The sequence below is a fragment of the Anolis carolinensis genome, chromosome 4 (assembly GCF_035594765.1).
Source record: "Anolis carolinensis isolate JA03-04 chromosome 4, rAnoCar3.1.pri, whole genome shotgun sequence".
NCBI classification, from domain to species: domain Eukaryota; kingdom Metazoa; phylum Chordata; class Lepidosauria; order Squamata; family Dactyloidae; genus Anolis; species Anolis carolinensis.
In genome coordinates this window covers 248,398,870-248,416,000 of record NC_085844.1, presented here as the reverse complement: position 1 = coordinate 248,416,000, position 17,131 = coordinate 248,398,870, and the positions used below count along the sequence as shown (strand labels likewise).

The window sequence follows — 17,131 nt, the reverse complement described above, 5'->3', positions numbered from 1 at the left end:
TGTCCCTCTTACATCACTAGCAATCCTTCTGCTTCCCTATCACACGTGGAAACTTAAGAGTAGCAATAAATTTATGTTACATTTATCATATTTATTACTTTTTTTGTTTTTAATCAGGAGAAACAACAATGTCCAGAAACCACTTGGATTCTCTGCCATAGGGCTCCTCGCCTTCCCAAACTACAATTCCCAGAGTTCTGTGTTCTCTCAGTCTCTTTCTCAGCTCACTCAGCTTGTCTCGCCCTGCTGCTTTCCTCTCATCTCCGCAAAAAGCCATTAATTTGAAGAGGAATGGCAGCTTTTTTGACTTTTTCTCACTTGAAACTGACTTTGATAGGCTTCCAAGCTTTATAGAATTCAAACAAATAAAAATATTGGACAAATTTTGATTCTTAAAATGTTACATGAATGCCCCCTCCTGTGTTTCTTAATATTTGTTTGCATATACAAAACTTACAAATTACATATGACATATTAATTAAAATTATTAATTATTAATTAAAAGATTCCCCCAGTGGCTCAGTGGGTTAAACCACTGAGCTGCTGAATATGCTGAGCAAAAGGTTGGCAGTTTGAATCCGGGGAGCAGAGTGAGTTTCCGCTGTTAGCCCCAGCTTCTGCCAACCTAGTAGTTTAAAAATCAATAGGTATCTCTCCGGTGGGAAGGTAAAGGTGCTCCATGCAGTCACCTTGGAGGTGTCTACAGACAACACCGGCTCTTCAGCTTAGAAATGGAGATGAGCACCAACTCCCAGAGTTGGACATGACTAGATTTAATGTCAGGGGAAAACTTTTTCCTTTATCTTACTAATTAAAAACAAATTTTTGCGCACCCCTAGTGAGCACCCTTTGGTTTATCCAGTCAACCAAGTCCCTTCCAACTGTAAGATACTTCTAACTAATTGTTTTTAATGTTGCCAGGGCAGAAAGCATTGCGTCAAAACAATATACAAGTGTGTAGTTTTCCAAGACTTTCTTGCAATGGCAAGAAAACGGCTTAAATTGTTTGTTGTTTTGTCAAGAAGAACCCAATGAAGAATTACAGCCATGTTGTCCATCCAAGTGTGTCTAGCCATCTTTAAATAGATAATTGCCTGCTGTCTTCCAAGCTCTTGATATTTCTGCATGAGCAGCTCCGAGCACGACTCAAATTAAATCCTTGTGTGGCAAAGAGCAGCTCTTGCCATCAAAAATGGAACGGATTAATGCAGTATCTTTAAAAGTAATCTCTTGTCATACTATTTGCGCAAGGCACACAAGAACCCGGTCCTGAAAATGTAAACACTTCAGATAGTATAAACGCATGTTTTGTAATGAAGGTAAATGTCTGGCACTGAAGGCATTAGAGACAGAAAATTTGCCCCTTAATTGTAATGGAGTGGATAATAACACGTATTAGGACACAAACTACATTGTTGAAATCAGGAAAACACATTCTTTTGCCTCATTTCCTTCCATTTCTTATGTTAACATTAATATCATTCCTTAACATTATCTATCCATTGTGCATTTCCATGGCTGAACCGGATCTTGGACAACTACAACTTGCATGATTCCTATAGCATTGAGCCATAGCAGTTAAAGTGGTGTCAAACTGCATTAATTCTAGAGTGTAGATGTGCCTTTAGGCTCCCAAAATTTTAATCTAATACTCAAACCATGTCGGCTCTTTGCCTTCCACTTTACCAAATGTTATCATCTTGTCCAATGAGTCATATTATCTTATGGCATGTCCAAAGTATGATAGCCTCGGTTTCGTCCTTCTGGCTTTTAGTGAGAATTCTGCCTTGATTGAATAACTTCAGGGTTGTTGTATGTTTTCCGGGCTGTATGGCCATGTTCCAGAAGTATTCTCTCCTGATGTTTTGCCCACATCTATGGCAAGCATCCTCAGAGGTTGAGATATGGAGAAGCTAAGCAAGGAAGGTTTATATATCTGTGGAACTTCCTGAGTGGAGGGAAGAACTCTTGTCTGTTTGAGGCCAGTGTGAATGTTGTAATTAATCACCTTTGTTAGCCTTAAATGGCCTTCCCAGGCTCACATCCTGGCCTGGGGGAATCCTCTGTTCAGAGTCGTTAGCTGCCCCTGATTGATTCCTGTCTGGAATTCTTCTGTTTTCAGAGTGCTGCTCCTTATTAACTGTTCTGATTTTTTGAGTTTTTTTTAATACTGGTAGCCAGATTTTGTCCATTTTCATGGTTTCCTCCTTTCTGTTGAAGTTGTCCACATGCTTGTGGATTTTGATGGTTTCTCTGTGTAGTCTGTCATGATAGTTGTTTGAGTGGTCGAGCATTTCTGTGTTCTCAAATAATATACTGTGTCCAGGTTGTGGAGGGAATATTTGCAAGTCATGGATGGTCGAATCAGTGGATGAAGAATCTGTGGATACGGTGATCTGATTGTATATCTGTATGGAGAGTGAGATCTAGAGAAGAAGCAGGGTTAGACAAAGAAAAATGTCTGTGAACTGCACATGGAGAAATAACATCAGAACACCTTTGCTGCTTTTGTTTGTTTGGTGAGGCAACAGCACTCTTTGATAGAGAAGGCGAAAGATCTTGCAAAACTACGACTCTCAGGATTCCCTAACATTCAGATATGGCAGTTAAAGTGGGACTAAACTGCATCAATTCTAGACTTTGAGTCTAGTTATGGTTGACTTTCAGAAAGACAAGCTTCCCATTTCATTCAAATTCTGCTTCTTCCCTTTCTCAAAGAAAAAGAAGAACATGTTTGTGTGAAAATGGCATCAACAAGGAACGGGAGCCTGAGAAAAACCCCGACACATTCCTGGCTTCTTCTTCCTGAAAGAATAATTGAAGTGTATTAAGAAGCCATAATTGGTGTCAAATTTACACTCTTCCTGTGTGCAAATCTGAGAAACGATCAATATCTGCCAAGAATCCCACCCTCCGCTTCAAGGCGCCCAAAGAAGGCACTCGTGGGTGTCCTGCGTATCCCCAGCTTCTGGATTTATAGATTTATTTTTTTAGTGTTTGCCTTTTAATGGGGAGTTGGAGCCCTCGGCGCATGTTGCAATGGGGCAAATGTGTTCTCCACAGATCAGAGAAAGCCGAATATGCGAGACAGACTTATCCAATGAAGAGAAGGGCTTTCATTCATATTTTCTGAATTTCATTTTTAAATGCCTGTGGTCGCATGTGGTGTATTTCCACTGTCTCTTTCCCAAGAATTTACTTTTTTTGGGGGAAGGGGGTATTGTTGCTATTAAATAGCTCGGCTCCAGATGCCATTCGGCTTTGGTCCCATTGCTTTGTGAGTCATTGGAGACGTCACCCCGCTTTTGCCTTCCTTTCTTCTCCTCTGTCCTCCTCATTTGTTCCTTTTTCTAAGGCACACCTGAAGAATGGGCCAAACAGGTAAAGACATTGGGATTTCGGGCCTCGCCTAAGTGCCGTTTCCCCCTTGGATGCCCCCATTTTGCAAAGGCATCACATGGCTGTCCTTATGAAAGACGCTGTGATCCGAAATGCCTCCAAAAGGACATTGCTGGCTCAAACATCTGGAGGGAAACCAGTAAATGTCACGTTATTAATGGCAACCAGAAGAAGAGAGTTCTGGATTGCACACACAAGATGAAGAGGAAGAAGAAGAAGAAGAAGAAGAAGAAGAAGAAGAAGAAGAAGAAGAAGAAGAAGAAGAAGAAGAAGTTGTTGAAGGAGGAGGAGGAGGAGGAGGAGGAGGAGGAGGAGGAGGAGGAGGAGGGCGGGAGAGGGAGAAATATTTGATTTTATTATGAAGTTTAAAAATCCAATCCTGCTGCCCTTCCTAATTTCAGCAGCTGTTCCTTTTTTCTTTCTGGGCTTTTGGGAAGATTTTCATCTACAATAGAGACTCCAGGTCAGACTTGAGCGACATTGAAGAGAGACTTGCTCTATGTATGTTGAAAACTAGAAGCAACAACAATGGAACGTTATGAGCTATTTTCTATATGTTTTCCGGGCTGTCTGGCCATATTCCAGAAGTATTCCCTCCTGACGTTTCGCCCACATCTATGGCAGGCATCCTCAGAGGTTGTGAGGCATCCTCTGAGGATGCCTGCCATAGATGTGGGTGAAACGTCAGGAGAGAATACTTCTGGAACATGGCCTTACAGCCCGGAAATCAACCCTGTGATCCCAGCCATGAAAGCCTTCGACAACACATATTTTCTATATCATCATCATTATCATCATCATTTAATTACTTATTAATCACACTCCATCCAGGATGCTCTAGGCAATTTACAAGCTAAATTGTAAAGGATAAAAATACATACATACAAATATTGATAAAATTAACATATATGTTTTGAATGGGATGCCTTGGCCCTTCAAATGAGCCTATCCTGATCTGACAACATACCTGGATGTTTGTGACCCTGAAATATATAACAAACCATTGTTGGAGACTAGCCCGGGGGGGGGGGGGGGGAGCAAAGGAGAGAATTCCAGGAGACCAATAAAACAAGTCTTTTATTATTATCACAGCTGATGATAAGGTGAAATAGCCGTAGGTACCCACATTTTGTGGGTCCGTACCATGCAAATGGCCCGCGCAACATATGCGTAGCAAACAAAGAACTTTATATCTCGGCTTATCTAGAATTGACCAGTGGCTGAGGATCTTCCCCACCTTCCACACCTACTTGGCACAAGTGATACCAGTGACCTAACTTGTTTACTCTGAGCTTTCTTCTCTCTCTGGAAGTTCCTGAAGAAAGGCACCAACTCACAGGAAGGGAGCGGCACAAGCCCTGTGTTGCACATACTACTTTGGTTCATACAAAGTGCTTATATCGTCTATATAAAGGCTATATGATATATGCAGAGGCAAAGTTATGTTAGGCAAAAGTTTACTATTTTCTGGCTTATGGTCCCTACACCATAACTATGATGTGAGAAATCTTAAATATGTTTGTAATTCAAGCCAAGATGGAACTAATTCTTATTTTCAACACCGACGTAGTTCTTGCAACTATCAAGAGTGTGGAAATTTGACCGTAGCTGAGAAAAAGAAAGCTTTGGATTATAGATATGGCAATCCTAGGGGAATGGGGACGTGAAGACAAAGTGTGGAAAAATATTATGAAATATTGTGGCCCGCAGATTTCATCACCTCTCAGAAAAGGGAAACAACTGTCGCTCCAGCAGGCAGAAGGGCTGCGAGGTCAATTCACAAAGAACTGACAACAAACATCTGAACAAAATCACCAAATATAGAAATATTATAGCAGCATTACAAAAAAATGACAGTGCCATGTTATCTAATGAGACAAATTCTAGATTCTGACACAAAAACCAAATCATTGGTTTTGTCCAGTCAAGCTATGAAGTGGAGGCAACAACATCACATTAGATATGAATTAATTCAATGCATTTTTTCATCTATCGACTCACCAAGGCAATGGTAACACTTAGAGGTAGGGAAACAGTGACCAATGCGCATAATGCAAAATCATGTACAGTGGCACATGTACAATTCCACATTTCCAACATAAAACTGTTTTGGGATGAGGGATGTGGGATATCCAGTCTTTCCTATATGAGAACTTACACATGAATAAGACAACAGCAGGATTTCAACACCAATTTCAGGGCCTGTTCAAGAACTCCTGTGATTAAAAGTACATCTACATGGTTCAATTAATGCAGTTTGACACTGCTTTACTGCTATGACTCAATGCTATGGAATCATGGTGCTATGATTTCAGCTCTGCTAAAATAATGGGTTCAGGGCTCAGAGTGCCAAGCGCCCAAAGAATAGAATGAGAATGCAAAATTGAATGAAAAATCAGAGGTATTTATTCTCCTTGGCAAAAGAGGATGTCGGTGAAGTCTTCACTCCCAAAGACTGACAGACCTCAATGCAAACATACAGAAATGTTTATAGCACTTTGACAGCTCTTCAAAACAATGCATGTTTCTGGGCCAGTTCAAAATGTGGCCGGCTAGGATCCGCTCCCTGATTGGTCTGGGGCTTTGTCCGCCGGCATTGCTGGTTGGCTCAAGTCATGGTAGGAAATTTAATAAACTGTCATTGGATCAGGGTTGTTGTATGTCTTTCGGGCTGTGTGGCCATGTTCCAGAAAGACATACAACAACAGCCCTAAAGACATACAACAACCCTGTGATCCCGGCCATGAAAGCCTTTGACAACACATGTCATTGGATCATTTTCAAGATCCGTGTTCATTTATTGATTCACCCTGGAGAGAGGTAATATTGGAAAGGAATATGGTACAGCAAGAAATAATGGGTTGAAATGAGTTTTTCATATCTCTGTACTACTGGACTTGACCAATGTGTGCCAACTGGACAGACAAAAAGGTGCTCAGGTTGATGTTATATACAATGTAGATGAAGAAACATTCCCAGGACAAGACCAGATCATATTATGACAACCCTTGTGGCTTCATTCCTGTGAGTTTTCCAGGATATTGTAAAAGGATAACGCTAAATGTGTGGCTATCCCCTGAGGTCCCGGGTGTGGGGAAAGGTTAGGTAACATTCCAGGGAGACATTCATTGAAAGTTACCTGAAAATTAAGTTAGGGGCCAATGCGTGATCACTGTCTGCCCCAATGGAGCCTCAGACTCTGGGGTTCAAATTTTTGGAGTCCAGTTTTTATAACAATGGAAGCTGTAGTTTTTCAAGGAGCTAAGCCACTTCTGTCAAAGATTGAGGCTGCCTTACCAAACTACAAATCCCAATGCTCCATAGCTTTGAGTCATGGCAGTTAAAGAGGTGTCAAACTGCATTCATTTTCATATTGGGAACTGTCCCAGGTGCTGAACCCTATTCCAAAATATGTGCAGCACTTTGGAGAGCTCTGGCTGGTATGGGAGCAAACAACTTGTCTCTGTTCTTACATCATATTTGCAAGGGATAATTTTGTAAACATGTAGGCTTGTGGTGGTTGTGTTACTCCACACTTCTTTTGGATACCCACATTGTGCATCTCACTAATGCCTCATTGGGCAACAGATAATGCCTATTAGTTGGCTTCACAAATTGCATAGTGTGTTGTGGGCACCAATCTGAGGGAAAACTGAGGTGGACATCATCATCATCATCCTCGCCTGACACAACCAAGGATGTGTAGCTGCTTGTACAATAGTTACACTTGCAGAACTCTGCAGATGTGAACTGAATATGACACTAACCAGAGACAACATAATGTGGTGGTTTCAGTATTGGACTATGAATATCTACAAGGCTATGGAAACCCAGAATGATCTTGGAAAAGTCATATTCTCTCAGCCTCAGATGAAGGTAAAGGCAAATCCTCTCGGAAAAAATCATTCTAAGAAAACCTCATGGCCTTAGGGTTGCCATCAGTTGGAAATGACTTGAAGGCACACAACATATCAGGACTCTACATTTCTTGGAAGATCTTGGAGATTTGGAAATGATTTCTGAACTACAATAGTTAGATGATTAAAGATCTAGGAGGAAAATTGGAAACAAAGGCAATCAAGGAACTGGCTATGCTAAGAAAAGAGAATGTAAGATTAAGTGGAAGATATTTCAGGCTGAACGATATTTCTAGGTCTCAGGTGCTAACATCTTTTTCAGAGTCAGTTACTCAGCACCTTCCCACCTCCTTTTCAACTAGAAGAATAAAGGAATGAGAGCATATTTAATGCATATTTTGCACAAGTGTCATAAATACCCTAAAGGCACCAGATCCTGTCTGATCTTGGGAGCTAAGCACCATCAGCCTTGGTTAGTACCTCAATGGGAAACCATCAGTAAACACCACATACTAGAAGCAGTATTCCAGAAGAAAAGAACTGTCAAAACTAAGGATTACTTGCCTAAGAAAACCCTAGTAAATTCATGGGGTTACAGAGGAAACAAGGTATGGGGTTACCATAAATTGACACTGGGGGATCTTAGTTTGGGGATTCTTGTCCTAAAGTCTCTAGAGGTACTCCATCCTCGTTAGTCCAGGTTCAAGTATAAAACCAACTTAGTTCCCTGTTTTGTTGTCCCATTTGTTTTACAAGGTCTTTAGTCCCCCTGGCCACAAGTTGCTTGTGCATCACCAAACTACAACTCCTCGGCTTCCATAGCATTGAGCATTGGCAGCAAAAACTGCATTCACACTATATTTATTTATTTACAGTACAGTAGAGCCTCACTTATCCAACACTCGCTTATCCAATGTTCTGGATTATCCAAGCCATTTTTGTAGTCAATGTTTTCAATACATCATGATATTTTGGTGATAAATTCGCAAATACAGTAATTACTACATAGCATTACTGTGTATTGAACTACTTTTTCTATCAAATTTGTTGTACAGCATGATGTTTTGATGCTCAATTTGCAAAATCATGACCTAATTTGATGTGTAATAGGCTTTTCCTTAATGCCTCCTTATTATCCAACATATTCACTTATCCAACGTTCCGCCGGCCCGTTTATGTTGGATAAGTGAGACTCTACTGTATTTATATTCCGCCCTTCTCACCCCGGAGGGGACTCAGGGCGGATCACATTACACATATAAGGCAAACATTCAGTGCCTTTAACATAGAACAAGGACAAGACAAACATAGGCTCCAAGCTGGCCTCGAACTCATGACCTCTTGGTCAGAGTAATTTGTTACAGCTGGCTGCAGCTGGCTGGCTGCTCACCAGCCTGCGCTATAGCAATGTTTCCCACCTTTTGGGCCTCCAGGTGTTTTGGACTTCAGCTCCCACAGTTCCTAACAGCTAGTAAACTGGCTGGGATGTCTGGGAGTTGAAGTCCAAAACATCTGGAGGCCCAAAGGTTGGGAACCACTGCTCTACATTCTTGATGCACCCACTGTCTCCGAGCAGGAGAAAACAAATTTACTTCCTCTTCAGTAAGAACAATAGAATGGAAACAGCATGTAAAAAAAGCAAGAAAGCATCAGTTCAGCTCACACAAGCAAATAGCCTTCCCCACAACAGGCACAACAGCCTTATCCCAAGCTCACCTTAAACTCTTCCTCCACACTCCTACAAAACTCATTTCTTGTACGCCAAGCTTTAGGGATTGCAGTGAAGCTGTATCCTAAGCTAGTATTGGTGTCTGCCCTATTGTCTCTTGTCTTGTACTCCCAACATTACAGGTATTCCACTCCTTAAGGTTTGGTTTCTAGACCTTTGATCATCTTGGTGACTCCTTTCTGGACACGTTCATTTGTCAATATCGTTCTTGAACCGTGGTTCTCAAAATTGGACACAATATTCCACGTGAGGTCTCATTGAAGATGAAAAGAATGGGAATGTTGGGTTGTTATATGTTTTCCGGGCTGTATGGCCATGTTCCAGAAGTATTCTCTCCTGACGTTTCACCCACATCTATGGCAGGCATCCTCAGAGGTTGTGAGGTATAGAGAAACTAAGCAAGGAGGTTTATATATATCTGTGGAAAGTCCAGGGTGAGAGAAGAACTCTTTGTCAGTTGGAGGCCAGTGTGAATGTTGTAGTTAATCACCTTGATTAACATTGAATAGCTTCATCTCCTGGCTTCTTCCTGCCTGGGGGCATCCTTTGTTCAGCGTCATTAGCTGCCCCTGGTTCCCATGTCTGGAACTCCTCTGTTTTCAGAGTGTTGCTTCTTATTTACTGTTCTGATTTTTGAGTTTTTTTAAAACTCAAAAATTTTGTTTATTTTCATCATTTCCTCCTTTCTGTTGAAGTTGTCCACATGCTTGTGGATTTCAATGGCTTCTCTGTGTAGTCCGACATGATAGTTGTGGAGTGGTCAAGCATTTCTGTGTTCTCAAATAATATACTGTGTCCAGGTTGGTTCATCAAGTGCTCTGCTATGGCTGATTTCTCTGGTTGAGAATATGTCAGGAGAGAATACTTCTAGAACATGGCCAGACAGCCCGGAAAACATACAACAACCCTGTGATCCCGGCCATGAAAGCCTTCGACAACACAATGGGAATGTTACTTCCCTTGATCTGGATATTCTATTTCTATTGATGCAGCCTAGAATCACACTGTTGACTCACATTCATCTTGTGGTCTACTAAAACCCTGGGATTCATTTCATATGTATTGCACATCTGCCACCCATCCTATATTTGTGCATTTTATTTCTCTTGCCTAAATGTAGTTCCTTACAATTCCCCATGCTGAAATCTTGTGTGTTTTGACCCAGTTCTTCAATCTATTCAGACCGTTTTGCATCCAGATCTCATCCTCCGGGGTATGAAATATCCTTCCTAATTTGGTGTCATCTGCAACTTTGATAAGTATACTCTCTATTCCATCCTCCAAGTTGTTTATAAAGATGTCAAACAATACCAGGATTTGGATATGGAATTTACAGAGTACGCGTCTGACTATATTCATTGCAGCTTGCAGTTTATTAGAGAGTTGTTTCCATTGTAACTAAAAGAACTGAGCAATTGTGAGTGAAATACACATTTAAAGGGCTGATCCAAAACATACCCCTTATCTATGGTAAGCACAAGAAAAGGGTGACACAATTTTTACGCTTCTCATCAAAACATTTCTTCTTTCCCGCACCAAATCCATGTCGGTCTTTTTGTTAAGTCCAGGATCTTTAGATCCATATCTTTCTTTCCTCCTCCTTTAAAACCAGCTTACAGGAACATCTCACAAAGTTTGTGTTTATAAAAGAATGAATTTCTTCCAGAGTAGAATATCTTTTTCCCCACCAAGAAAATACAAAGTTGAACAAGTTTTGTTATTATTAAAGAAACAACGTTGTGGAACTCGAAGAGAGACAGAGAATGGGGGGGGGGGGGATAAAAATGCATTTGGAATTAGTTGTCAAGTTGTGTAAAGTTCCAATTCACCGATCGCACAAAACACACAGAAGGTGAAATGCATCAGAAAGAAGAGTTCTTATTTCAATCTGGTGTTTTATTTAACAAGGGAATGCTGACATTACACCTGAGTATTTTTAGTGTCCTCACTCAGTAGATTTTGAAAAACAGGATGAAATAAAGATACTTGCAAAGACTGGCATTGCTGTTTTTCCTTTTCTTTTGGCTGTATTTGTTTCTATGTGCTTTGGTGACACCTGGTAAGTATTGAATTTCTATATATTAATGAAAGAAATTAGAACATTCTGTTTGCCGTTTTCTGTGGTCATTTTTAAAAAGTGATGGGTTACGTTGGCCGATCCTTGAGAAATTGTTCATAGTTGAAACATTTTATTAAAGCCTTAATAATAATAATAATAATAATAATAATAATAATAATAATAATAATAATAATTTATTTTTATACTCCGCTACCATATCCCCGAAGGGACCCGGGGCGGCTTACATGGGGCCAAGCCCAAATAAAACAACAAACCAAATAAACCATACAAGGAGTTACGCACTTTAAATCTACATGTACATGGTTTTAAATGGCTGTAGATTCTAAAAGCAGCTTTAACTGTTGCTCTTCAGGTGGATTTTAATTTTTGACAGGTTGAAATTTTTTGCTTATTTTAATCTGGAAATGTTTCCCATCATATATATTTTGTGCTGTCCTGATATCCTGGAGATAGGATAAATTGAAGTGCTTTAATAGATACCTATTGATAGATCGATTGACAGATTTTTTTCATGTCAGGAGCGACTTGAGAAGCTGCAAGTCGGTTCTGGTGTGAGAGAATTGGCCATTTGCAAGGATGTTGCCCAGGGGATGCCCAGATGTTTGATGTTTTACCATCCTGTGGGAAGCTTCTCTCATGTCCCTGCATGGGAAGCTGGAGCTGACAGATGGGAGCTCACCCACTCTCCTCGGATTTGAACTGCCAACCTGTTGGTCAGCAGTCCTGCCGGCACAAAGGTTTAACCCATTGTGCCACTGGGGGCTTCTAATTACAGTAGAGTCTCACTTATCTAAGCCTCGCTTATCCAAGCTTCTGGATTATCCAAGCCATTTTTGTAGTCAATGTTTTCAATATATCATGATATTTTGGTGCTAAATTCATAAATACAGTAATTTCAACATAACATTACTGCATATTGAACTACCTTTTCTGTCAAATTTGTTGTATAACATGATGTTTTGGTGCTTGATTTGTAAAATCATAACCTAATTTGATGTTTAATAGGCTTTTCCTTAATCCCTCCTAATTATCCAAGATATTCACTTTTCCAAGCTTCTGCTGACCCGTTTAGCTTGGATTAGTGAGACTCTACTGTATAAGTTAAAAGGGTTTGCCCAGAGGATGCCCAGATGTGTTACCATCCTGCTGAGAGGCTTCTCTCATGTCCCCACAAGCTAGAGCTGACAGATGGGAGCTCACCCTGTCTCATGGTAACCTTCAGGTCAGCAGTCCGGCTGGCATCCATTCAGTAGAGATACATAAATGAGAGCGAGAGAGATGACCACTAGATAGATGACAGATGATAAATAGATAGATGACAGACAGGCAGACAGATTGTGTTCTCCTTGAAAATGTAAGTTACATCCTTGCCCTCCGATTGTAATAATGCTTTTTTATATATAGTAATGACTGACCAGCAAACTTGTATTGGTAAGTGCTTAATCCTGCATCAGCTAATAATCAGTTCAGAAAAAGAAAGAGAACGTCTGCTGTTTTCTTCTTGCTTCTTCCCCCTTTCTCGCATTCCTTGTTGGTTTGGATTCTCAGTTTTCCCTCCTCCTTTGAAATCCATTTGGATTTTCTTTCCTGGCTATGGAGCGTGTTTGCCTGTGCCAAGTGTCTGTGGAAAGCCGTAGCGCTCGGCTCTTCGGCTAACGAACACGCGAGACCACACTTGAAAGGCTGGAGGATGAGAGGAAGAAACACGCTCCGCAGCTCCAGGCTCAGGCCCTGAAAAGACCCAGTCAGGTCAGTAGCTGTGAAATGAATGAGAAGAAATATGATTAGTCAAGACTGGCCGTAAAAAAGCCGAGGCTGGGACTTGTTGGACTTCTTGCTGTGTTCAGAAAGGGGGGCCTCCTCCTCCTCCTCACCCCCTGCCAGGAGACACCGAGTTCGTCATAAGGAATGCGGTCGAGTACATTCATGCGGTGATTAAATTTCCCCCTTCCCGAGCTTGGATCTGGAGGAAAGGCGAGCACTTCATGTCCGGCTAATCCAGAAAATCTGTCCACGGCAAGACCAGGGCAAGGGGCGACTTTCTGTGGTTGGTTGGCAGGGACACGGTTAATCCTCTAACTCCACCCCAATAATTTGGGAAGGGTTTGCGTTGAACCTGGTTTCCTTCTAGCCATGGCAGGAGTTGGACCGGAGCAGGGCACGCTGAGAACAAGAGAGCAGCCGTGTCCACAGATGGGTCTACCTTGGTGCCAGCCCCATTGGCAAGCCTCCTTGTGCGCATCCCTTTGATGTGGAGATCACCTTGAGACAGGTGAAGGGGAGGGCCGTGTCACTGTCGCTTATAAGGGATGTGCCACCAATGCCTCTTCGGCACCATGGTCCTGCCGACGGACTGAACATCTTTCCGCTTCACCTTGGATGCCCATGCCATCTTTTATGACCGTCTTCTGCCAAGACATCATTCCTTGAGGATGCTGTGACGGGCTTCTGTTTCTTTCAAACTCCTCGCAAGTTACCTTCTCTCTCTCTCTCCTTCACTTTGTCACCAAGGAGGGAGACAAAAAGGAGGATCTGATTCTTTCCTTGACCCATTTAACTCCTGGCCAGATGCAGTGGATCGTACTTTTCCTGTTACTGTGGTTCATCAACTCCATGGAAATGCTCACGCAAGCCCGACGGAGGAAACAAGGTATGGGTCACTCGCTTATCAAGCACTCAGTTATCAAGTGTTCGATGCGATAACTCAAAAAACCTGCAAACCATTTATTTGCGTGGCTGTTTTTCAAGACGGGGGAGGCCAAGATGAATTGATCCTTTTTCCTCCTTCCTCTCCCCTGCTGTTCTGACTCCATAACTTTTGCCAAGTCTTACAAATGCTGTGCCAGGTGCATGCACTCCTCCAAAATGATGTTTTAGCACTTTCCAAAACACACATATTGTCTCTAGGTTTGAGTGTATGGTTTTGTTTATAATTCCAGTTGTTATTGTTGTATGCAAGTTTGTTCGAGGTAGTTTGCCGTTGCTTTCTTTTGACATCACTGAGGTCACCCAGTGAGTTTCCATGGCAAAGCGAGGAAGTCATAGTCAAACTACAGTAGAGTCTCACTTATCCAATATTCGCTTATCCAACGTTCTGGATTATCCAACGCATTTTTGTAGTCAATGTTTTCAATACATCATGATATTTTGGTGCTATTATGTTGTAATTACTGTATTTATGAATTTAGCACCAAAATATCACAATATATTGAAAACATTGACTACAAAAATGCATTGGATTACTGCGTATTGAACTACTTTTTCTGTCAAATTTGTTGTATAACATGATGTTTTGGTGCTTAATTTGTATAATCATAGCCTAATTTGGTGTTTAATAGGCTTCTCCTTAATTTCTCCTTATTATCCAACATATTCGCTTATCCAACGTTCTGCCAGCCCATTTATGTCAGATAAGTGAGACTCTACTATACTACCAGAGTCAAACTACTACACTATGCTGGTTTCTTTATTACCCCAGACCAGGTCTGTATTCAGAATTTAGATAGAAATCTTCCTATTGCTTCATTATTGTCTTACTTACACATGGATTTTCTCCTGTTTAGCGTCTTGTCTCATCCTTAGGAGCTCTGGTGGAATCAAATGAGAGAAAGAAGGGTGCTACAAATCTTGCGGAAGTTGTTTCTTCTTTTATTAGAATGCCATGAAGGAACCTGGCTTCAGGGTTGTTGTGTGTTTTCCGGGCAGTATGGCCATGTTCCAGAAGCATTCTCTCCTGACATTTCGCCCACATCTATGGCAGGTATCCTCAGATGAACATGGCCATACTGCCCGGAAAACACACAACAACCCTGTGATCCTGGCCATGAAAACCTTCAATAACACATTGAACCTGGCTGTGCTTTTGAGTTAACTGGTTTATAATAATCAACTTATTAAGATGCACCAAAGTGGACGGTTATCGGCAAAAGCTCATGCTAGGGCAAGCATGGGCAAACTTTGGCCCTCCAGGCCCTTCTACTGGCTGTTACGAATTGTGGGAGTTGAAATCCAAAACACCTGGAGGGCCCAAGTTTGCCTATGCCTATGCTTTTGGGCAACAACTTTCTGCTTCCATGGGTAGGATAGGGAAGGATTCTCGGAGTTGTCATCCAAAAGAGCCACTTCCACACTGGAGACAGGCAAGATGTTTAGAAGAGCTGCTATTTCCCATCCTGTACCTGCTCAATGTCATCTCTGATGTCAGATTTAAGTTCCCTCTTTTGACTTTTGTCTGACTGACATCAAACAGATGTTTGCACAACAGACTCCTGAAAAACCTGTCAACAAATGCTGGAATAACTGTTGTGCTTTTCCTTTTGGATACGCAGCTTTTTTCCTTTCCCCAAATCTACTGCCTCCCTTCCATCCTGTTTCCTAAATTAACATCTTAGGGTGCACCTACACTGTTGAATCAACACAGTTTGAGACCACTTTAGCTGCTATGGCTCAGTGCCATTTGATCGCCGGAGCTGGAGTTTGGTGAGACACCAGCCCTCTTTGACACAGAAGGCTGAAGACCTTGTAAAACTACAACTCCAATGATTCCAAAGTATTAACCCATAGCAATCAAAGTGGCATCAAAGTGCAATAACTCTTCAGTATAGATGCACAGGTGGGACACTAATAGCCAGGAGGTGCAAAAGATCCAAACAAGGCATCTAAACAATGATCGGGAAAAAGATGTTGCAAAGTCCAACTATTCAAGGCTTTCAAATTAAGCAGGGAGAACGATGATGTAAAAAAAGGGAACTATCAGGAAACTTTTAAGCTTTTATATATATACATGGAGTTAAGAAAGGGGAAAGACCTTTTTCCCATCCTTTTTATGTTTTTGTTTTGACAGGGGTGATATTTTGCAGGCATTAAAGTGAAATTGCTTAGAGGATGATTAAAAAGAATAAGCAGAAGTCCTTATTTGTGAACCATGTTACTGTAGGAGGATGATTACTATTATTACTAACTTGATGACACAGTGTCCCAAATATTACAGGCTTATGGGTCTTTCAGGGATTTGGAGTCTATCCAAGAATCTAGCAAACAGCAAGGTTGTTGTTGTACACCTTCAAGTCATTTCTGATTTTCAGAGACCCTAACGTGAACATATCACAAAGTTTTCCTGGCAACATTTTTTTAAAGGAGTTTGTCTTTGCCTTCCTTTGAGGCCGAGAGAGTGTGACATGCACAAGGTCACCCAGTAGGTTCCCATTATTGTTGTTGTTGTTATTTGATACACAACAAGATTAGTACACAGCAAACAAGATCACTCTGCTGGCTGTTGTATTGGATCATACAACGGACACTTCCCAAGTGTCTAGGACTATGTGATATATCGGCAAATAATGCGAGCAGATCTAAGTAGAGTGGCCTTTTGCAGCTGACAACGCTGATTGTTTTCAAGTACTGGCCAAGGTCTTTAGGCATTGCACCCAGTGTGCCGAACACCACTGGGACCACCTTTATTGGCTTGTGCCAGAGTCCTTGCAGTTTGATCTTTAAGTCCTTGTATCGCATCAGTTTTTCCAGTTGCTTCTCATTGATTCTGCTGTCATCTGGGATTGCAACATTATTATTATTATTATTATTATTATTATTATTATTATTATTATTATTATTATTATTATGGGCTCGGGCTGTGGTTTAGGCTGGAGAGAAGCTGCAATCAATCACTGCAATGAATCACTCTGACCTAGGGTCATGAGTTCGAGGCCCGGCTCAGAGCCTATGTTTGTTTGTCTTTGTTCTATGTTAAAAGGCATTGAATGTTTGCCTATATGTGTAATGTGATCCGCCCTGAGTCCCCTTCGGGGTGAGAAGGGCAGAATATAAATGCTGTAAATAAATAATAAATAAATAAATAAATAAATAAATAAATAAATATTATTATTAGCCAAGCAAGGATTCAAATCCTGTTTTCCAAGATCATAGCCCAACACCACATTTGTTTGCTACTGTGATCCTACCTATGGCTATTTCAATCCACTTAAAATCGCTACCAGAGCACCTCTCATATGTTACATGGATTATTTTTGGTTTCTTTACCATTTTCTCTTCTAGTCTTTGGGAAAA

At 41.2% G+C, this 17,131-nt stretch overlaps 1 protein-coding gene across 1 annotated transcript in view; it reads left to right on the top strand.

The window, feature by feature from the left end:
* The first annotated feature begins 12,671 nt into the window (after positions 1-12,671).
* rspo4 (R-spondin 4) overlaps positions 12,672-17,131 on the top strand; it is a 56,691-nt gene continuing 52,231 nt past the window's right edge. The window contains exon 1 of the mRNA XM_062979119.1: positions 12,672-13,715. Coding sequence (XP_062835189.1) covers positions 13,634-13,715 — 82 coding nt within the window. The 5' untranslated portion in view covers positions 12,672-13,633. The remainder of the gene's footprint in view (positions 13,716-17,131) is intronic.